The sequence below is a fragment of the Salvelinus namaycush genome, chromosome 33 (genome assembly GCF_016432855.1).
Source record: "Salvelinus namaycush isolate Seneca chromosome 33, SaNama_1.0, whole genome shotgun sequence".
In the NCBI taxonomy this organism is placed as follows: Eukaryota; Metazoa; Chordata; class Actinopteri; order Salmoniformes; family Salmonidae; genus Salvelinus; species Salvelinus namaycush.
The window spans coordinates 21,272,593-21,289,370 of record NC_052339.1 but is presented as its reverse complement, the minus strand read 5'-3'; the positions used below and the strand labels follow the sequence as shown (position 1 = coordinate 21,289,370).

General features: G+C 46.1%; 1 protein-coding gene across 1 annotated transcript in view; it reads left to right on the top strand.

Moving 5' to 3' along the window:
- Positions 1 to 1,986: 1,986 nt before the first annotated feature.
- The window catches only part of LOC120027860 (disco-interacting protein 2 homolog C-like), a 36,357-nt gene continuing 21,565 nt past the window's right edge, over positions 1,987 to 16,778 (top strand). Inside the window, exons 1-20 of the mRNA XM_038972941.1 lie at positions 1,987 to 2,107; positions 7,511 to 7,582; positions 7,996 to 8,097; positions 8,284 to 8,409; positions 8,820 to 9,006; positions 9,821 to 10,086; positions 10,255 to 10,452; positions 10,588 to 10,679; positions 10,821 to 10,931; positions 11,106 to 11,229; positions 11,348 to 11,457; positions 11,623 to 11,725; positions 12,011 to 12,075; positions 12,168 to 12,261; positions 12,394 to 12,513; positions 12,608 to 12,722; positions 12,911 to 13,050; positions 13,182 to 13,318; positions 13,559 to 13,767; positions 13,919 to 14,033. Coding sequence (XP_038828869.1) covers positions 2,029 to 2,107; positions 7,511 to 7,582; positions 7,996 to 8,097; positions 8,284 to 8,409; positions 8,820 to 9,006; positions 9,821 to 10,086; positions 10,255 to 10,452; positions 10,588 to 10,679; positions 10,821 to 10,931; positions 11,106 to 11,229; positions 11,348 to 11,457; positions 11,623 to 11,725; positions 12,011 to 12,075; positions 12,168 to 12,261; positions 12,394 to 12,513; positions 12,608 to 12,722; positions 12,911 to 13,050; positions 13,182 to 13,318; positions 13,559 to 13,767; positions 13,919 to 14,033 — 2,565 coding nt within the window. The 5' untranslated portion in view covers positions 1,987 to 2,028. The remainder of the gene's footprint in view (positions 2,108 to 7,510; positions 7,583 to 7,995; positions 8,098 to 8,283; positions 8,410 to 8,819; positions 9,007 to 9,820; positions 10,087 to 10,254; positions 10,453 to 10,587; positions 10,680 to 10,820; positions 10,932 to 11,105; positions 11,230 to 11,347; positions 11,458 to 11,622; positions 11,726 to 12,010; positions 12,076 to 12,167; positions 12,262 to 12,393; positions 12,514 to 12,607; positions 12,723 to 12,910; positions 13,051 to 13,181; positions 13,319 to 13,558; positions 13,768 to 13,918; positions 14,034 to 16,778) is intronic.

The following is a 16,778-nucleotide window of genomic DNA, read 5'->3' as shown; positions in this document are numbered from 1 at the left end:
GTTTAATATTGATTAATTTATTTTTATGAATATTGATTAGTATTTAGAGCATCAGACATACTTCTGTATTAATTCCTAAGTCTAAATAACTTCAGCGGAACAGTTACAGTAACTACACTGGAACACACTGGAACAGTTGCAGTAACTACACTGGAACAGTTACAGTAACTACACTGGAACACACTGGAACAGTTACAGTAACTACACTGGAACACACTGGAACAGTTACAGTAACTACACTGGAACAGTTACAGTAACTACACTGGAACACACTGGAACAGTTACAGTAACTACACTGGAACACACTGGAACAGTTACAGTAACTACACTGGAACACACTGGAACAGTTGCAGTAACTACACTGGAACAGTTACAGTAACTACACTGGAACACACTGGAACAGTTACAGTAACTACACTGGAACACACTGGAACAGTTACAGTAACTACACTGGAACACACTGGAACAGTTACAGTAACTACACTGGAACACACTGGAACAGTTACACTAAGTACAAACAGCCAGCCACTGAGTGCCAAGAAGCTAAAAAGCCAAGAAGCTAAACTGGTTTCATATCAAAATTTGTTTCTGCATGAGTTTTAGATTTATTTATTTACTGTTTTATTTAGATGGAATGTCTTGTGTGTTGATTGGTTTGTGTTGTTTTGAGTTTGGAGGGTGGGTGTCTGTTTAGAAGAGAAACATCTGAGGTGGATATTGATATGTGTACATACAACACTGTTAGCGTTAACACATTGAATTTGATTTGGAATCAGGGGTAGCTGAAGGGGGGGTGGGGGATGTAGATAAAGCTTTCAGTTCGCATTTCCTATGTTTGAGAGAGATTTAGTGTGCAAATGCGGGTAATCGATACAGAATTAAGGCACGAAAGTGAATATGTTATTTTTTCTGTACAGATGTAAATAATTTGACTATTATTAAACAAGTGCCTTTAATAATAAACAATGGGAAACTCTATGTTCGCTTAATTAATGTAAGGGAGCCTTCCCTTTAGTAGGAGGCTGTGGTCAGATTGGCAAAGTGGCGAATGGGTACACCTGAGACGGTCGCTTTCCACGGTCATGTGGTGCTGTGCTGAACTTCAGAGTTCAGTCGCTGTCTGCTTCTGTGGTGCTGAATCTCTGATCGCCGCTATTACAGCTTGTTTGTTTAACCTTTTCAATCATGTGACAAAATCGACACATCCTGCTGTTTTGTGTTATGACATGCCGTGATACTATATGGAGCCTGCTGCTGTGTCTATGTGCTGATTCTTGGTATTGCATTGGTTGTGGTTTCACGGTGTGACCAGCAGGTGGCAACATCACTACATAGTCACAAAAGCCATCTGTGTACAATACAATATCTTACAGAATCAGATGATGACGAGTAACCTTGCCTGAGACTTGACGACTTAAACTGAGCTCCCAGAGCTAAGCCTAGTGGTGTGCAGACAACCCGGCTAGTGTGCTCCTTGGCTAGTCCTGGGGATTCATATGAAGACCAAATATCCACCAGCACGGTATTGTTGCTATAATTCAATGATATTAGATATATGCTATAATTTCCAATATGCGTGCGTGTGTGTGTTTGTGTGTGGAGAGGGTGTGGTGGTCGGGTAATAATACCCCCGCCTCCCACGCTGCGACCCCTCTCGGTCATTCCCGGTACTGCGCCTCTCCTATCTGCGTCACGTGACATCAGTAGGCGCTGTGAAACAGCGCGAGTCTCATCATCAGCACCGCATCGCCAGGCAAGCAGCCTCGAGACCCACCGACCAACGGACCCTCAGTGGTCCCTCATCACAAATACTATAATAACGGAGCGGAGGTAGACTCCTCACGAGACCATGTCAGGGCCCCGGTGAACAGACAAACAGATTTATTCTCTTTGTTCGCGTCGACGCACCGCTCGCCGCCGAGGAGGGGCCGCAGAATAGCGCTCTCGCTCTCTCTGGCGGAGGAGTGGGGGAAGAGGAGAGGAGAAAGCAACAGAGAGAACCGAGGTATTTTTCTACCGGATAACCTAATGGCAGAGCGCGAGGCGTCGCCGTTACCACTGGAGGTTCGCGCCCGGCTGGCGGAGCTGGAGCTCGAGCTGTCAGAGGGTAAGAACAAACCCCGGGCGCCCCGTTTTTCCGTTAACGTAGAGGAATCTCTACAGTAATGGCTCGTTCCACCCTAGACCCCCCTCCCTCTCCCCTGCTCCGCCCCTCCAGATGTTTGTCAGAGCCGCCCTCACAGTCTGCTCTAGCCGGGACCGGGTGAGGGAAGAGTGGGAGCCCACTGCGGGATTCACCCGCCTTTCTTTGTCTCTCTGGTCGTGACACATACACAGACATATGGCCCTGTGCTCGGTTCAGGTCTGAAAACTGTCTATTTGACCTTGAGAAGTACGTTTTGTCCGTGCGTCCACGGACCTGTGTGCGTGTGGTGTGTGTAGGCCTACGTGTGTGTCATGCTCAAACGAATGGATTTAATAATAGCGATACCGATGCAACACTGCGTGACAGGAGACGGTTCGGTGGTGTGTGTGTGTGCTCAGGCTCGGTGTTTTGGCCTGCACGCTCAGCAGCTGATGATGATTTCGGTTAATTTTTATGCTGACAATTGAATCTAAAATAAAATAGCCGACACCGAATCTGTTAAATCACAACCAAGCGTATCCCACCAATTGAGTGCGGATATTATTTTGCCGCATGTTATATTGTCAGATAAATTGCGCATTTGTGTCTGCATTATATAATGTTGACATTTTTTATTAATATACATTGTCTGCTCTATAGATTGCTCTCAACGCTCCTGGTGTATGTTGTGTGACGCGTCTAGCGGCCTGTGTGTATGTGGTTTACATGGACTAGCGTGTTAGGGACACCCTGTTGAACGCCTATAACCTTGATGTGTTGTTGTCAACGTTTTCTATTGCAGACAGATTTGCAGTATCTTATGATTGCTAGAGTGTTGGTTCCCAACCCAGCTGTCCCTCCATATGCTGTTCAATCAGAGCAGAACCAGGACATGGCAGATACTGGTGGACAGTGTTTCCCCTAGGGTTTTTTTCAGCAAGGGTGGGTGCATTGCTAGTAGTGTAGCAATGCAATGACATGCTAGCTGTTCCCATTAACTTCCAGTCGTTGAGCAAACTACTTACCATTTAAAAGTATGTCTCGTGGGCCACCGCTGCTAAATGACTATAGAGGAAACACTGAGATAGACAGGTCCTGTATGTGGACATGGATGGATGGATGATGACAGACAGGAATGTATTAGGACAGATAGATCATGGTCTTTATCAGGTGCCACTCTGTAAAAACATTGTTGATGTAGGTGTATCACTAAAGCTTTATTTAAAAGATTTCTTGTGGGAGCAGCCAAGAGTGAGCGGACAGTGCTTTTTTCTATAGGGGTTCTGTTTTTATCCAGCTCCTTTGGCAAGCTGCTCTCTTGTCAAATCAAATTACATTTTGTTGTCACATGCAGATGTTATTGCGGGTGTAGTGAAATGCTTGTGTTCCTAGCTCCAACAGTGCAGTAGTATCTAACAATTCACAACAATACACACATCTAAAAGTAAAATAATGGAATTAAGAAATATATCAATATTAGATTGAGCAATGTCGGTGTGGCGTTGACTATATACAGTAGAATATAATACAGTAAGTAAGTAAATAACAAAAGTTTGACCGGTAGTGTATATACTGTATTATATTCTACTGAAGCTAGTAGAGAGAATGCCAAGAGTGTGCAAAGCTGTCATCAAGGCAAAGGGTGGCTACTTTGAAGAATCTCAAATATAAAATATATTTTGATTTAACACTTTTATGGTTACTACATGATTACATATGTGTTATTTCATAGGTTTGATGTCTTCACTATTATTCTACAATGTAGAAAATAGTACAAATAAAGAAAAACCCTTGAATGAGTAGGTGTTGTAAAAACTTTTGACCGGTAGTGTACATAGATGAGTAAAGCAGTATGTAAACAATGTTTAAACATTATTAAAGTGTCTACTGTTCCATTATTAAAGTGGCCAGTGATTCCAAGTCTATGTATATAGGGCAGCAGCCTCTAAGGTGCAGGGTTGCGCAACTGGGTGGAAGCCGGCTAGTGATGGCTATTTAACAGTCTGATGGCCTTGCAGTCTCGGTCCCAGCTTTGATGCACATGTACATACCTCGCTTTCTGGATGATAGTGGGGTGAACAGGCCAAGGCTCGGGTGATGGATGTCCTTGATCTTTTTGGCCTTCCTGTGACATTGGGTGCTGTAGGTGTCCTGAAGGGCAGGTAGTTTGCCCCCTGTGATGCGTTGTGCAGACCGCACCACCCTCTGGAGAGCCATGCGGTTGCAGGCGGTGCAGTTGCCGTACCAGGCGGTGATACAGCCCGACAGGATGCTCTCAATTATGCATCTGTAAAAGTTTGTGAGGGTTTTAGGGGCCAAGCCAGTTTTTTTTCAGCCTCATGAGGTTGAAGAGGCGCAGTTGTGCCTTCTTCACCACGCTATCTGGACCATTTCAGATCGTCAGTGATGTGTATGCCGTGGAACATTTCACCTTCTCCACTGTGGTCCCATCGATGTGGATAGGGATGTGCTACCTATGCTGTTTCCTGAAGTCCACGATCAGCTCCTTTATTTTGTTGACGTTGAGTGAGAGGTTATTTTCCTGGCACCACTCTCCTAAGGCCCTCACCTCCTCCCTGTATGCTGTCTTGTCATTGTTGGTAATCAGGCCTACTACTGCAGTGCAAACATGATGATTGAGTTGGAGGCGTGCGTAGACACGCAGTCATGGGTGAACAGGAGGTACAGAAGGGGGCTGAGCACACATCCTTGTGTGGCCCCTGTGTTAAGGATCAGCGAAGTGGAGGTGTTGTTTCCCACCTTCACCACCTGAGGCAGCCCGTCAGGAAGTCCAGGACCCAGTTGCACAGGGCGGGGTTCAGACCCAGGGCCTCAAGCTTAATGATGAGCTTGGAGGGTACTATGGTGTTGAATGCTGAGCTATAGTCAATGAACTGCATTCTTACATAGGTGTTCCTCTTGTCCAGATGGGATAGGGCAGTGTGCAGTGCGATGGCGATTGCATCGTCTGTGCATCTATTGGGGCGGTAAGCAAATTGAAGTGGGTCTAGGGTGTCAGGTAAGGTAGAGTTTATATGATCCTTAACTAGCCTCTCAAAGCACTTCATGATGACAGAGGTGAGTGCTACGGGGCGATAGTCATTTAGTTCAGTTACCTTTGCTTTCTTGGGTACAGGAACAATGGTGGCCATATTGAAGCATGTGGGGACAGCAGAGTGAGATAGGGAGAGATTGAATATGTCCGTAAACACACCAGCCAGCTGGTCTGCGCATGCTCTGAGGATGCGGCTAGGGATGCCGTCTGGGCCGGCAGCCTTGCGAGGATTAACACACTTAAATGTCTTAGTCACGTCGGCCACGGAGAAGGAGCCAAAAATTATTGTGCTACACAGCATATTATTCTCCCACCTTCCTCTCTTTATTTCTCTGGCCCATCGAGTGACCATTCTGTGTGTGTGAGCCCTCTGGCCCAGCTCTGGACATGTTTGTGTATAGACACTGAGGATTCTGGGACACGAGTTTCAGCCTGAAGGCACAATGTCCCCATGTTGTGTGTGTGTGTGTGTGTGTGTGTGTGTGTGTGTGTGTGTGTGTGTGTGTGTGTGTGTGTGTGTGTGTGTGTGTGTGTGTGTGTGTGTGTGTGTGTGTGTGTGTGTGTGTGTGAGAGAGATCACATGAAAGGAGATTGTAATGGATACAAAGATAAAAGGAGAAACCAGAGAGTGAAAGAGAGGGGGGGGGGGGTACACAGAGTGATTGGCATGGCATCTCTCTCCCACTGTCTATCTGTGTGATTTTAATTTGTTCACAATGACCAATAGGGAAGGAATGCTGCTTAGACTGTAACCAATCACAGCTGGGTATAGATGTGATTCTGAAGATCAATGTGAGACACACAAAAACACACACTTTCCAAAGGTTCTATGTTGGTTAGCAATTTTCAGCCACTTGAAGGAAAATATAATTTTCAGTTTTATTACACATTTTCTAAATAGGAAAATGAGACATTGCTTTAGTGGTTGTGACATGGACTATAGATTCCCTCTCAGCTGTATTCATAGGTTGCACCTCCGTCACTCGGTCGTGTCATGCCATTGTTATGAATGTTCTCAAGCTTCCCTCTGCCGGCGATGCCGGTGCCAAAAAGTAATGATAAGCCCAATAATTCTGGACGGAGGCTAACGGCTGTTTCTTCTAAATTACCCTATAGTGTCTTGGAAATACGATGACATTGCTAAAGTAGGCAGATATTTTGTAGGAAACAACTTTTCCATCATTATCATGTCATCAAATTTACTTTAAACAGATGGAAATGTTGTCATTAGCTAGCAAAGTTGGTCAAAAATAGCTAGCAATGCTAATGTTAGCTAGCTAAAATTCTTAACTAGCTAGCTGACGTTATACTCCATCAAAAGTCAATCTGGCGACATCAAAATCATGACACAAGGTTTTCCTACAAATTATTTGCCTCCTTTTGAAATGTCCAAGCCACAGTAATGCACTTTTGAGAGTCCAAAACATCCAAACGAATGTTCAAAACTATATTAAGACGAAATGTGCAAACCATGAATAGTATGAAACTGTGAGAGACCAAGAGAAAAAGATAATTTGAAGAACGAGAGAATAGGAGAGAGAGAGAACGGGTTGTTATGAACTCTGATAATTCAGTGTGGTGTTCTCTCTCTCACTCATGCAGGGATCATTAGCCCAGTTTTCACATCTGGAAATCCAAGATGGCCACCAGGCCTTCTCCAGGAGAACGGTTGCTAGGCAACTCCCTCCCTGCTCGGCTGCGATAAGATTGGAAGATGGTGTCTCCCTTTTTTAAATATTTTGTATTTAACCTTTATTTAACCAGGAAGGGCTCATTGAGATTTAAAATCTCTTTTTCAAGAGCGTCCTGGCCAAGATAGGCAGCACCAAGTCATTACAAAAATTACAGACAGACAACATGAAAAACTACAAGTAATCTAGTAAAAACCAGATTTTGTGTGTGTGTGTGTGTGTGTGTGTGTGTGTGTGTGTGTGTGTGTGTGTGTGTGTGTGTGTGTGTGTGTGTGTGTGTGTGTGTGTGTGTGTGTGTGTGTGTGTGTGAGTGAGTGCAGAAACAGGAATGCTGTATCTGATCTGCGGAAAAGCCACACACACACACACACACACACACACACACACACACACACACATGCCTGAATATCATAGCAAGGAACAGATGAGCAGATTGGACCCAGATGTTCTGGCCACTCTCCATGGTCAGATTGTGAAACACATGCTCTCGCTCTCATTCACTTGTCATTCACTCTAAAAAATAGAATGTTCTCTCACACACACTAAAGGGGTGGGTTCTGAGGCCTTGTCAAAAAACTGGGTTAACTGATACTCTTACACTCAAAACAACCTCTTTCTCTCCCCCTCTCTCTCTGCCAGGTGACATCACACAGAAGGGTTATGAGAAGAAGCGGTCTAAGCTGATCAGGGCCTACTTTCCTCATCCTGGAGGTACATAAATACACAGTCTCTGTCCTCTAGTAGAACACCAGTATGCAGCACATCTATTCTAGTCCCACTGGGTTTGACCCTCCTCGTTTAACCCCTCTCTCTCTCTCTCTCTCTCTCTCTCTCTCACTCTCTCTCTCTTTGGGTCACACAAGACTTTGTATTACTCCAATGCGCTGAATGTAGCAGCATATTGAATATGCTGAAAGCTACTTCCACACTGAGAATGTTGGGGGATTTTTATGTCTCTCTCCGTCTGTGACTTTGACTGTATCTTTTTGACTCGCTCATTCTTTTTCTGTCTGACTTTCCCTGTGTGTGTGTGTGTGTGTGTGTGTGTGTGTGTGTGTGTGTGTGTGTGTGTGTGTGTGTGTGTGTGTGTGTGTGTGTGTGTGTGTGTGTGTGTGTGTGTGCAGGTATGGAGGGTATGTCTCACCGCCCCCCATTTGCCCCCCCATCTGCCGCTCGCTTCCACAGACGGCGCTCTTCTGGAACACGTGATGAACGCTACCGTTCAGGTAAACACACACACACCTTTACTACAGATGAACCTGACTTTAGACCAGAGTTATTCAAACTGTTGGTCGATAGACACGCCTTTAGTCAGTCCTTTCACTATAAACATATAATATAGATCTAGATTTTGATTAAATTGACTAACATAATTCCTGCCCATCTCTCTCCAACACCATATCACCCCCTAGACGTCCACAGTGAGGCGGTGCAGGCAGTGTTAGCCAGACATGTGGAGAGCAACGTGGCAGTGCCTATGCCCTCCAAACGACGATCACTAGTGGTACAGACATCCATGGATGCGTACACACCCCCAGGTGAGACACACACACACATACACTTATCAGGTTATGTTCAGTGCTTGACTTGGGCAGGAGCTCCCCTGCACTGAGTAACTGCATCTCGCATTTTCTACCGCTTGAGTTCCTGCACCCCGTATAGAATATTATTAGCTCCCAAGTATTGCAGATTTCCTGCACCTAAATATAATAAATCTAAATGAGTACCGGCTCCTATTTTAGTCCAAGTCAAGCACTGGTTATGATTATGTTAGTGTTATGCTGTAGTAAAGTTGGATGAAGGTTACTGACCGTCGCTAGGCCGGTCTCCACTGTGTCATAGGGTTGGGGTTAGGTTGTGTTTTAGTTAGCTATGGGTTGTAGTTATATTGTATGAAAGTTGGATGAAGGTTACTGACCCTCACTAGGCCTGTCCCCACTGTGCTCAGACTCGTCGTCGGGCTCAGAGGAAGAGGCGGGGCCAGGCAATGACATGCCGGGAATGGAACACTGGATGACTCGCCCTGCCCACTTAGGTCCAGCCCACCTAGGCTCCACCTCCTCGTCGTCCTCGTCCACTCAGAGCGGAGGAAGTGGCAACGCAGGACGACTGGCCGACTCGCTCGCACACACACACCTCTCACACCCACACCTGGCACACGCCCACCTCACACACACACACCTGACCCAGTCACACCACGTGTCAGCTCACCACTCACAAACACACCACGGTGAGTACAACTTCACTGTGTGTATGTGTGTGTACAGGATGTGTGTGTTTATGTCTAATCTTTATGTGTGTGTCTGCAGGTATAGGGCACCTGTCTCTGAAGCGTAAGGCAGCTCTGGGCATGGCGGAGAACGGAGGCTCTCTCAGAAGATCCTGTGAGTTCGGCTCTGATATGCTGTGGCCTCCACCGCTGGAGTCTGATGGTCAGTACGCACACACACATACCTTTTTTATACATGTGCCCCACCACTGCTTTAACTCTCCCTCTCTCTTTCTGTCTCTCTCTTTCTGTCTCTCTCTCTTTGTCTCTTTGTCTCTCTCCTCTCCATCTCTTTCTGTTTCACTTTCTGTCTCTCTCTCTTTGTCTCTGTCTCTCTCTCCTCTCTCCGTCTCTTTCTGTCTCTCTTTCTGTCTCTCTCTCTTTGTCTCTGTCTCTCTCTCCTCTCCATCTCTTTCTGTTTCTCTTTCTGTCTCTCTCTCTTTGTCTCTGTCTCTCTCCTCTCCATCTCTTTCTGTCTCTCTCTCTTTGTCTCTGTCTCTCTCTCCTCTCTCCATCTCTTTCTGTCTCTCTCTCTTTTTCTCTGTCTCTCTCTCCTCTCTCCATCTCTTTCTGTCTCTCTTTCTCTCTCTCTGTCGCTCTCCTCTTTTTCTGCCTCTCTTGCTTTCTCTTTTTGTCTCTGTCTCTTTCTGTCTCTCTCTCTCCATCTCTCTCTCTGTGTGTGTAGAGAATCACTCTGCTCCTCCTGATGTGACTGGCTATTCGTCTGACTCCTCCCACTCCCGCCCCCACTCAGAGCGCCACATAGGAACCATCGCCCGAAACACTCAGAAATACGGCAATGCCGAACGCATGGAGACTGGAGACGGTGTCCCGGTCAGCAGTCGTGTGTCTGCTAAGATCCAGCAGCTAGTGAACACTCTGAAAATGCCTCGTAGACCTCCGCTAAGAGAGTTCTTTGTTGATGACTTTGAAGAACTTCTAGAAGGTAGGAGCTATCAACCAATACATCTATAAATAAATCAACTAAGCTTTAAATCTAGCTGTCTAGCTATTTTCTTTGTCTCTATATTTAGTGAACGTTTCTACAGTAATCTGTTGTGTGTTTAATGGTCTTATTTGCATGTTTCACAATAAAGGCTTTCACTCTTTGTAGTCCAGCAGCCAGATCCTAAGCAGCCGCGTCCGGAGGGGGCAGAAATGTTGGCAGTAAGCGGAGAAGCCCTGGGGGTGGTGACTAACTGGCCCCCCTCCCTGGAGGCAGCTCTCCAACGCTGGGGAACCATCAGCCCTAAAGCGCCCTGTCTCACCAGCCTGGATACCACTGGCAAACCTCTATATGTACTCACATACGGTAACCACACACACACACACACCCACACACACACACACACACACACACACACACACACACACACACACACACACACACACACACACACACACACACACACACACACACTTACTCAGCCTTGTGTTGTGTCCACAGGGAAGCTGTGGTCTCGGAGTATCAAGCTGGCCTATAACATCCTCCACAAGCTGGGCAGTAAGCAGGAGCCCATGTTGCGACCGGGGGACAGGGTGAGTACATGTAGAATATCCATCCCTTGAATGAAATAACTAGTAAAAATATAGTTTTTTTTGTAATGTTATTTTCAGAAGGATTAAGGTCAAGACGGATTGTAATATTTTCCCATTGTCTGTATTCGTCCAATCCGCTAGGTGGCGCTGGTGTTTCCTAACAATGACCCGGTGGCCTTCATGGTGGCCTTCTACGGCTGCCTGCTGGCTGAGGTGGTCCCTGTACCCATAGAGGTGCCCCTCACACGCAAGGTACAGTATATCTAGTGGATACATAAATCAGGGGTCAGAGCACTGAGCCCTGGGGAACAACTTATTTCATTGAATTAATGTATCTTTTGTTGTATAAACAAGAAGCATATTCAATCAAATATATGTATAGAATTTTTTTGTCTTGGACTTAAAAGTGTCTATCTTGTCCAATAGGATGCTGGCAGCCAGCAGATCGGGTTCCTATTAGGAAGCTGTGGGGTTACCGTGGCGCTGACCAGTGATGCCTGCCATAAAGGCTTGCCCAAGAGCGCTACAGGAGAGATACCACAGTTCAGAGGTAAGTGTATGTGTGTGCATGTGTTTATACATACTATATTTTTTAAAAAGGGTTAAAGTAATCAAGTCCCTTGACAGTGTATGAAGGCACCCTAATGATTGTCACTCTGTCTCTCTAGGGTGGCCTAAGCTGCTGTGGTTCGTGACTGAGTCGAAGCATCTCTCCAAACCTCCTAGAGATTGGTTCCCTCACATCAAAGATGCAAACAGCGACACAGCATATATAGAGGTAATGCACATTCATTACATTTCTGTTACAAGGAGAACTTCTAATGCAACTCAATACACATTTCTTTAGAAAAAGCTACGTTTAAAAAAAATGTATTTATTTATTTACTCTACACATAGACATTTTCGCTTGCATTCTCTCTCTCTCTCTCTATCTCTCTCTCAGTATAAAACGTGTAAGGATGGGAGTGTCCTGGGCGTGACAGTGATGAGGATCGCTCTGCTGACTCACTGCCAATCCCTCACACAGTCGTGTGGCTACACAGAAGGTAAGACACTCACTTTAAGTCAAACAGACAGTCTCTCTCTCTCTCTCACACTCACTCACTCACTCACTCACTCACTCACTCACTCACTCACTCACTCACTCACTCACTCACTCACTCACTCACTCACTCACTCACTCACTCACTCACACACACACACACACACACACACACACACATGTGCGCTCCCACAGACACACCCTCTGCCAGGTAATCTCTCACTCCTCTCTTTGTCTCCCTCCCTCTCTCACTCCTCTCTTCTACCCCCTCTACCTCTCCTCTCTGCAGCGGAGACCATAGTGAATGTTCTAGACTTTAAGAAGGATGTGGGACTGTGGCACGGCATCCTCACGGTAAGACCAGCTACTAGAGGTCAGGTGCAGGGAAAGTATGATAAGGGGTTAAGGGTTAGAGGTTGAAGGTTATGTGTGTCTCCCATCTCCAGAGTGTGATGAACATGATGCATGTGATCAGCGTTCCCTACTCTCTGATGAAGGTCAACCCGTTGTCCTGGATACAGAAGGTCTACCACTTCAAAGGTCAGACACACCAACCTGTCAATCAACCACTCTATAATCAATTCATTCAAGTCATATGTCAATCATTCAGTCAGTATTTGATGCCAACTTTGTGTTAGAACTGATGTCAACACTGTGTGTGTCCCTCTCCAGCCAAGGTAGCATGTGTAAAGTCCAGGGACATGCACTGGGCTCTGGTGGCCCACAGAGAGCAGAAGGACATCAGCCTGAGTTCCCTCCGTATGCTGCTGGTCGCCGACGGATCTAACCCCTGTAACTATCACTCTACTTCCCACCTCAATCTATCTTGCCCTCCCCTCCTCTCCGCTCCTGTCCTCCTTTATCCCTCTTTCCTCTCGTCCTCCAGGGTCTATTTCGTCCTGTGATGCGTTCCTCAACGTGTTCCAGAGTAAAGGCTTGAGGTCAGAGGTCATCTGTCCCTGTGCCAGCTCTCCTGAAGCCCTGACCGTTGCCATCAGGAGGTGCACACACATCATCATAATCAGCAGCATTCTCACTTGGTCTATCCTAGAGTAACAGACTAAACATTTAGATTTTGTTGGTATGAAAAAGTATTCTCACTAGGTGAAGTGGCTGAGGGGGCACTAGCTTAGATGTGTTATAGTGTGATATAGCTCTTCCTTTCTCTCCCTGTTTCTCTCTGATCCAGGCCAGTGGAGGACAGTAGCCAGCCCCCAGGCCGAGGGGTTCTCTCCATGCAGGGTCTGAGTTACAGTGTGGTCCGCGTCGACACCGAGGAACGATTGTCAGTCCTTACTGTGCAGGATGTGGGCACTGTTATGCCCGGAGGTAGGGGTCTGTGTTTGTGTGTGTGCGTGTACATGTACATACCTGTGTGTGTGTGTTAAGCCTCCTCTCTTCTTCAGCTCCAGTTTTGTGAGGGGTGAATGTGAGGTTTAATGTGTGTGTTCTGTCCCCAGCCGTAGTGTGTGTGGTGAAGCCAGAGGGTGTGCCTCTCCTGTGTAAGACAGATGAGATCGGGGAGCTGTGTGTGTGTTCTGTCGCGACGGGAACCTCTTACTATGGATTGACAGGCATGACCAAGAACACCTTTGAGGTAAGGAGACGTGTGTGTGTGTGTGTGTGTCTGTGTGTGTGTGTGTGTGTGTGTGTGTGTGTGTGTGTGTGTGTGTGTGTGTGTGTGTGTGTGTGTGTGTGTGTGTGTGTGTGTGTGTGTAAAATACATATAATGTGTGTGTGTATAATGTATGAGTGCATGTACAATATGTGTATAACGTGTGGGTGTTTGTTTATAATATGAGTGTATAATGTTTGTGTTTGATATGTGTGTGTGTAGGTGTTCCCTGTAGCCTCAGGTGGAGGCCTGGTCAGTGAGTATGCGTTTGTGCGTACGGGGCTGCTGGGCTTTGTGGGTCCAGGCGGTCTGGTGTTTATCTCCGGAAAGATGGACGGCCTCATCATGGTCAGCGGGCGCAGACATAACGCTGATGACATCGTAGCCACCGCACTGGCCGTGGAGCCAATGAAATTCGTCTACAGGGGGAGGTATGCAACCGGGCCACATGTTCTGGTCAAAAGTAGTGCCCTACATAGGGAATAGTATTCTCCTCTGTAGTCTGCATGTAAAAGGTAGCAGAACATATACAGTACCTTAATAACCATCTAACTCTAACCTTCTGTCTGTACGTGGCTCCAGGATAGCAGTGTTCAGTGTGACCGTGCTGCGTGATGAGCGTATCGTGGTGGTAGCAGAGCAGAGACCAGACTCTACTGAGGAGGACAGCTTCCAGTGGATGAGCCGTGTGCTGCAGGTAACACCACCGCAACACGACCACAGTACGACCATAATGCAGGTAACACCACCGCAACACGACCACAGTACGACCATAATGCAGGTAACACTACCTCAACACGACCATAATGCAGGTAACACCACCGCAACACGACCACAGTACGACCATAATGCAGGTAACACCACCTCAACACGACCACAGTACGACCATAATGTAGGTAACACCACCTCAACACGACCACAGTACGACCATAATGCAGGTAACACCACCTCAACACGACCACAGTACGACCATAATGCAGGTAACACCACCTCAACACGACCACAGTACGACCATAATGCAGGTAACACTACCGCAACACGACCACAGTACGACCATAATGCAGGTAACACCACCTCAACACGACCACAGTACGACCATAATGTAGGTAACACTGCATCAACACGACCATAATGTAGGTAACACTACCTCAACACGACCATAATGTAGGTAACACTACCTCAACACGACCATAATGCAGGTAACACTACCTCAACACAACCACAGTACGACCATAATGCAGGTAACACCACCTCAACACGACCACAGTACGACCATAATGTAGGTAACACCACCTCAACACGACCATAATGTAGGTAACACTACCTCAACACGACCATAATGCAGGTAACACTACCTCAACACAACCACAGTACGACCATAATGCAGGTAACACTACCTCAACACGACCACAGTAGGACCATAATGCAGGTAACACCACCTCAACACGACCATAATGCAGGTAACACTACCTCAACACGACTACAGTACGACGATAATGCAGGTAACACTACCTCAACACGACTACAGTACGACCATAATGTAGGTAACACCACCTGAACACGACCATAATGTTGGTAACACTACCTCAACACGACCATAATGTAGGTAACACTACCTCAACACGACCATAATGTAGGTAACACTACCTCAACACGACCATAAGGTAGGTAACACTACCTCAACACGACCATAATGTAGGTAACACTACCTCAACACGACCATAATGTAGGTAACACTACCTCAACACGACTACAGTACGACCATAATGTTGGTAACACTACCTCAACACGACCATAATGTTGGTAACACTACCTCAACACGACCATAATGTAGGTAACACTACCTCAACACGACCATAATGTAGGTAACACTACCTCAACACGACCATAAGGTAGGTAACACTACCTCAACACGACCATAATGTAGGTAACACTACCTCAACACGACCATAATGTAGGTAACACTACCTCAACACGACCATAATGTAGGTAACACTACCTCAACACGACCATAATGTAGGTAACACTACCTCAACATGACCATAATGTAGGTAACACTACCTCAACACGACCATAATGTTGGTAACACTACCTCAACATGACCATAATGTAGGTAACACTACCTCAACACGACCATCATGTAGGTAACACTACCTCAACACGACCATAATGCAGGTATTACTACCTCAACACAACTACAGTACGACCATAATGCAGGTAACACCACCTCAACACGACCACAGTACGACCATAATGCAGGTAACACTACCTCAACACGACCACAGTACGACCATAATGCAGGTAACACTACCTCAACACGACCATAATGTAGGTAACACCACCTCAACACTACCTCAACACGACCATAATGTAGGTAACACTACCTCAGCACGACCATAATGTAGGTAACACTACCTCAACACGACCGTAATGTAGGTAACACCACCTCAACACGACCATAATGTAGGTAACACTACCTCAACACGACCATAATGCAGGTAACACCACCTTAACACAACCACAGTACGACCACAATGCAGGTAACACTACCTCAACACGACCATAATGTAGGTAACACTACCTCAACACGACCATAATGCAGGTAACACCACCTCAACACGACTACAGTACGACCATAATGCAGGTAACACTACCTCAACACGACCACAGTACGACCATAATGCAGGTAACACCACCTCAACACGACTACAGTACGACCATAATGCAGGTAACACCACCTTAACACAACCACAGTACGACCATAATGCAGGTAACACTACCTCAACACGACCATAATGTAGGTAACACTACCTCAACACGACCATAATGTAGGTAATACTACCTCAACACGACCATAATGTAGGTAACACTGCATCAACACGACCATAATGTAGGTAACACTACCTCAACACGATCATAATGTAAGGAGCACCACCTCAACACGACCACAGTACGACCATAATGCAGGTAACACTACCTCAACACGACCACAGTACGACCATAATGCAGGTAACACTACCTCAACACGACCATAATGTAGGTAACACTACCTCAACACGACCATAATGTAGGTAACACTACCTCAACACGACCACAGTACGACCATAATGCAGGTAACACCACCTCAACACGACTACAGTACGACCATAATGTTGGTAACACTACCTCAACACGACCATAATGTTGGTAACACTACCTCAACACGACCATAATGTAGGTAACACTACCTCAACACGACCATAATGTAGGTAACACTACCTCAACACGACCATAAGGTAGGTAACACTACCTCAACACCACCATAATGTAGGTAACACTACCTCAACACGACCATAATGTAGGTAACACTACCTCAACACGACCATAATGTAGGTAACACTACCTCAACACGACCATAATGTAGGTAACACTACCTCAACACGACCATAATGTTGGTAACACT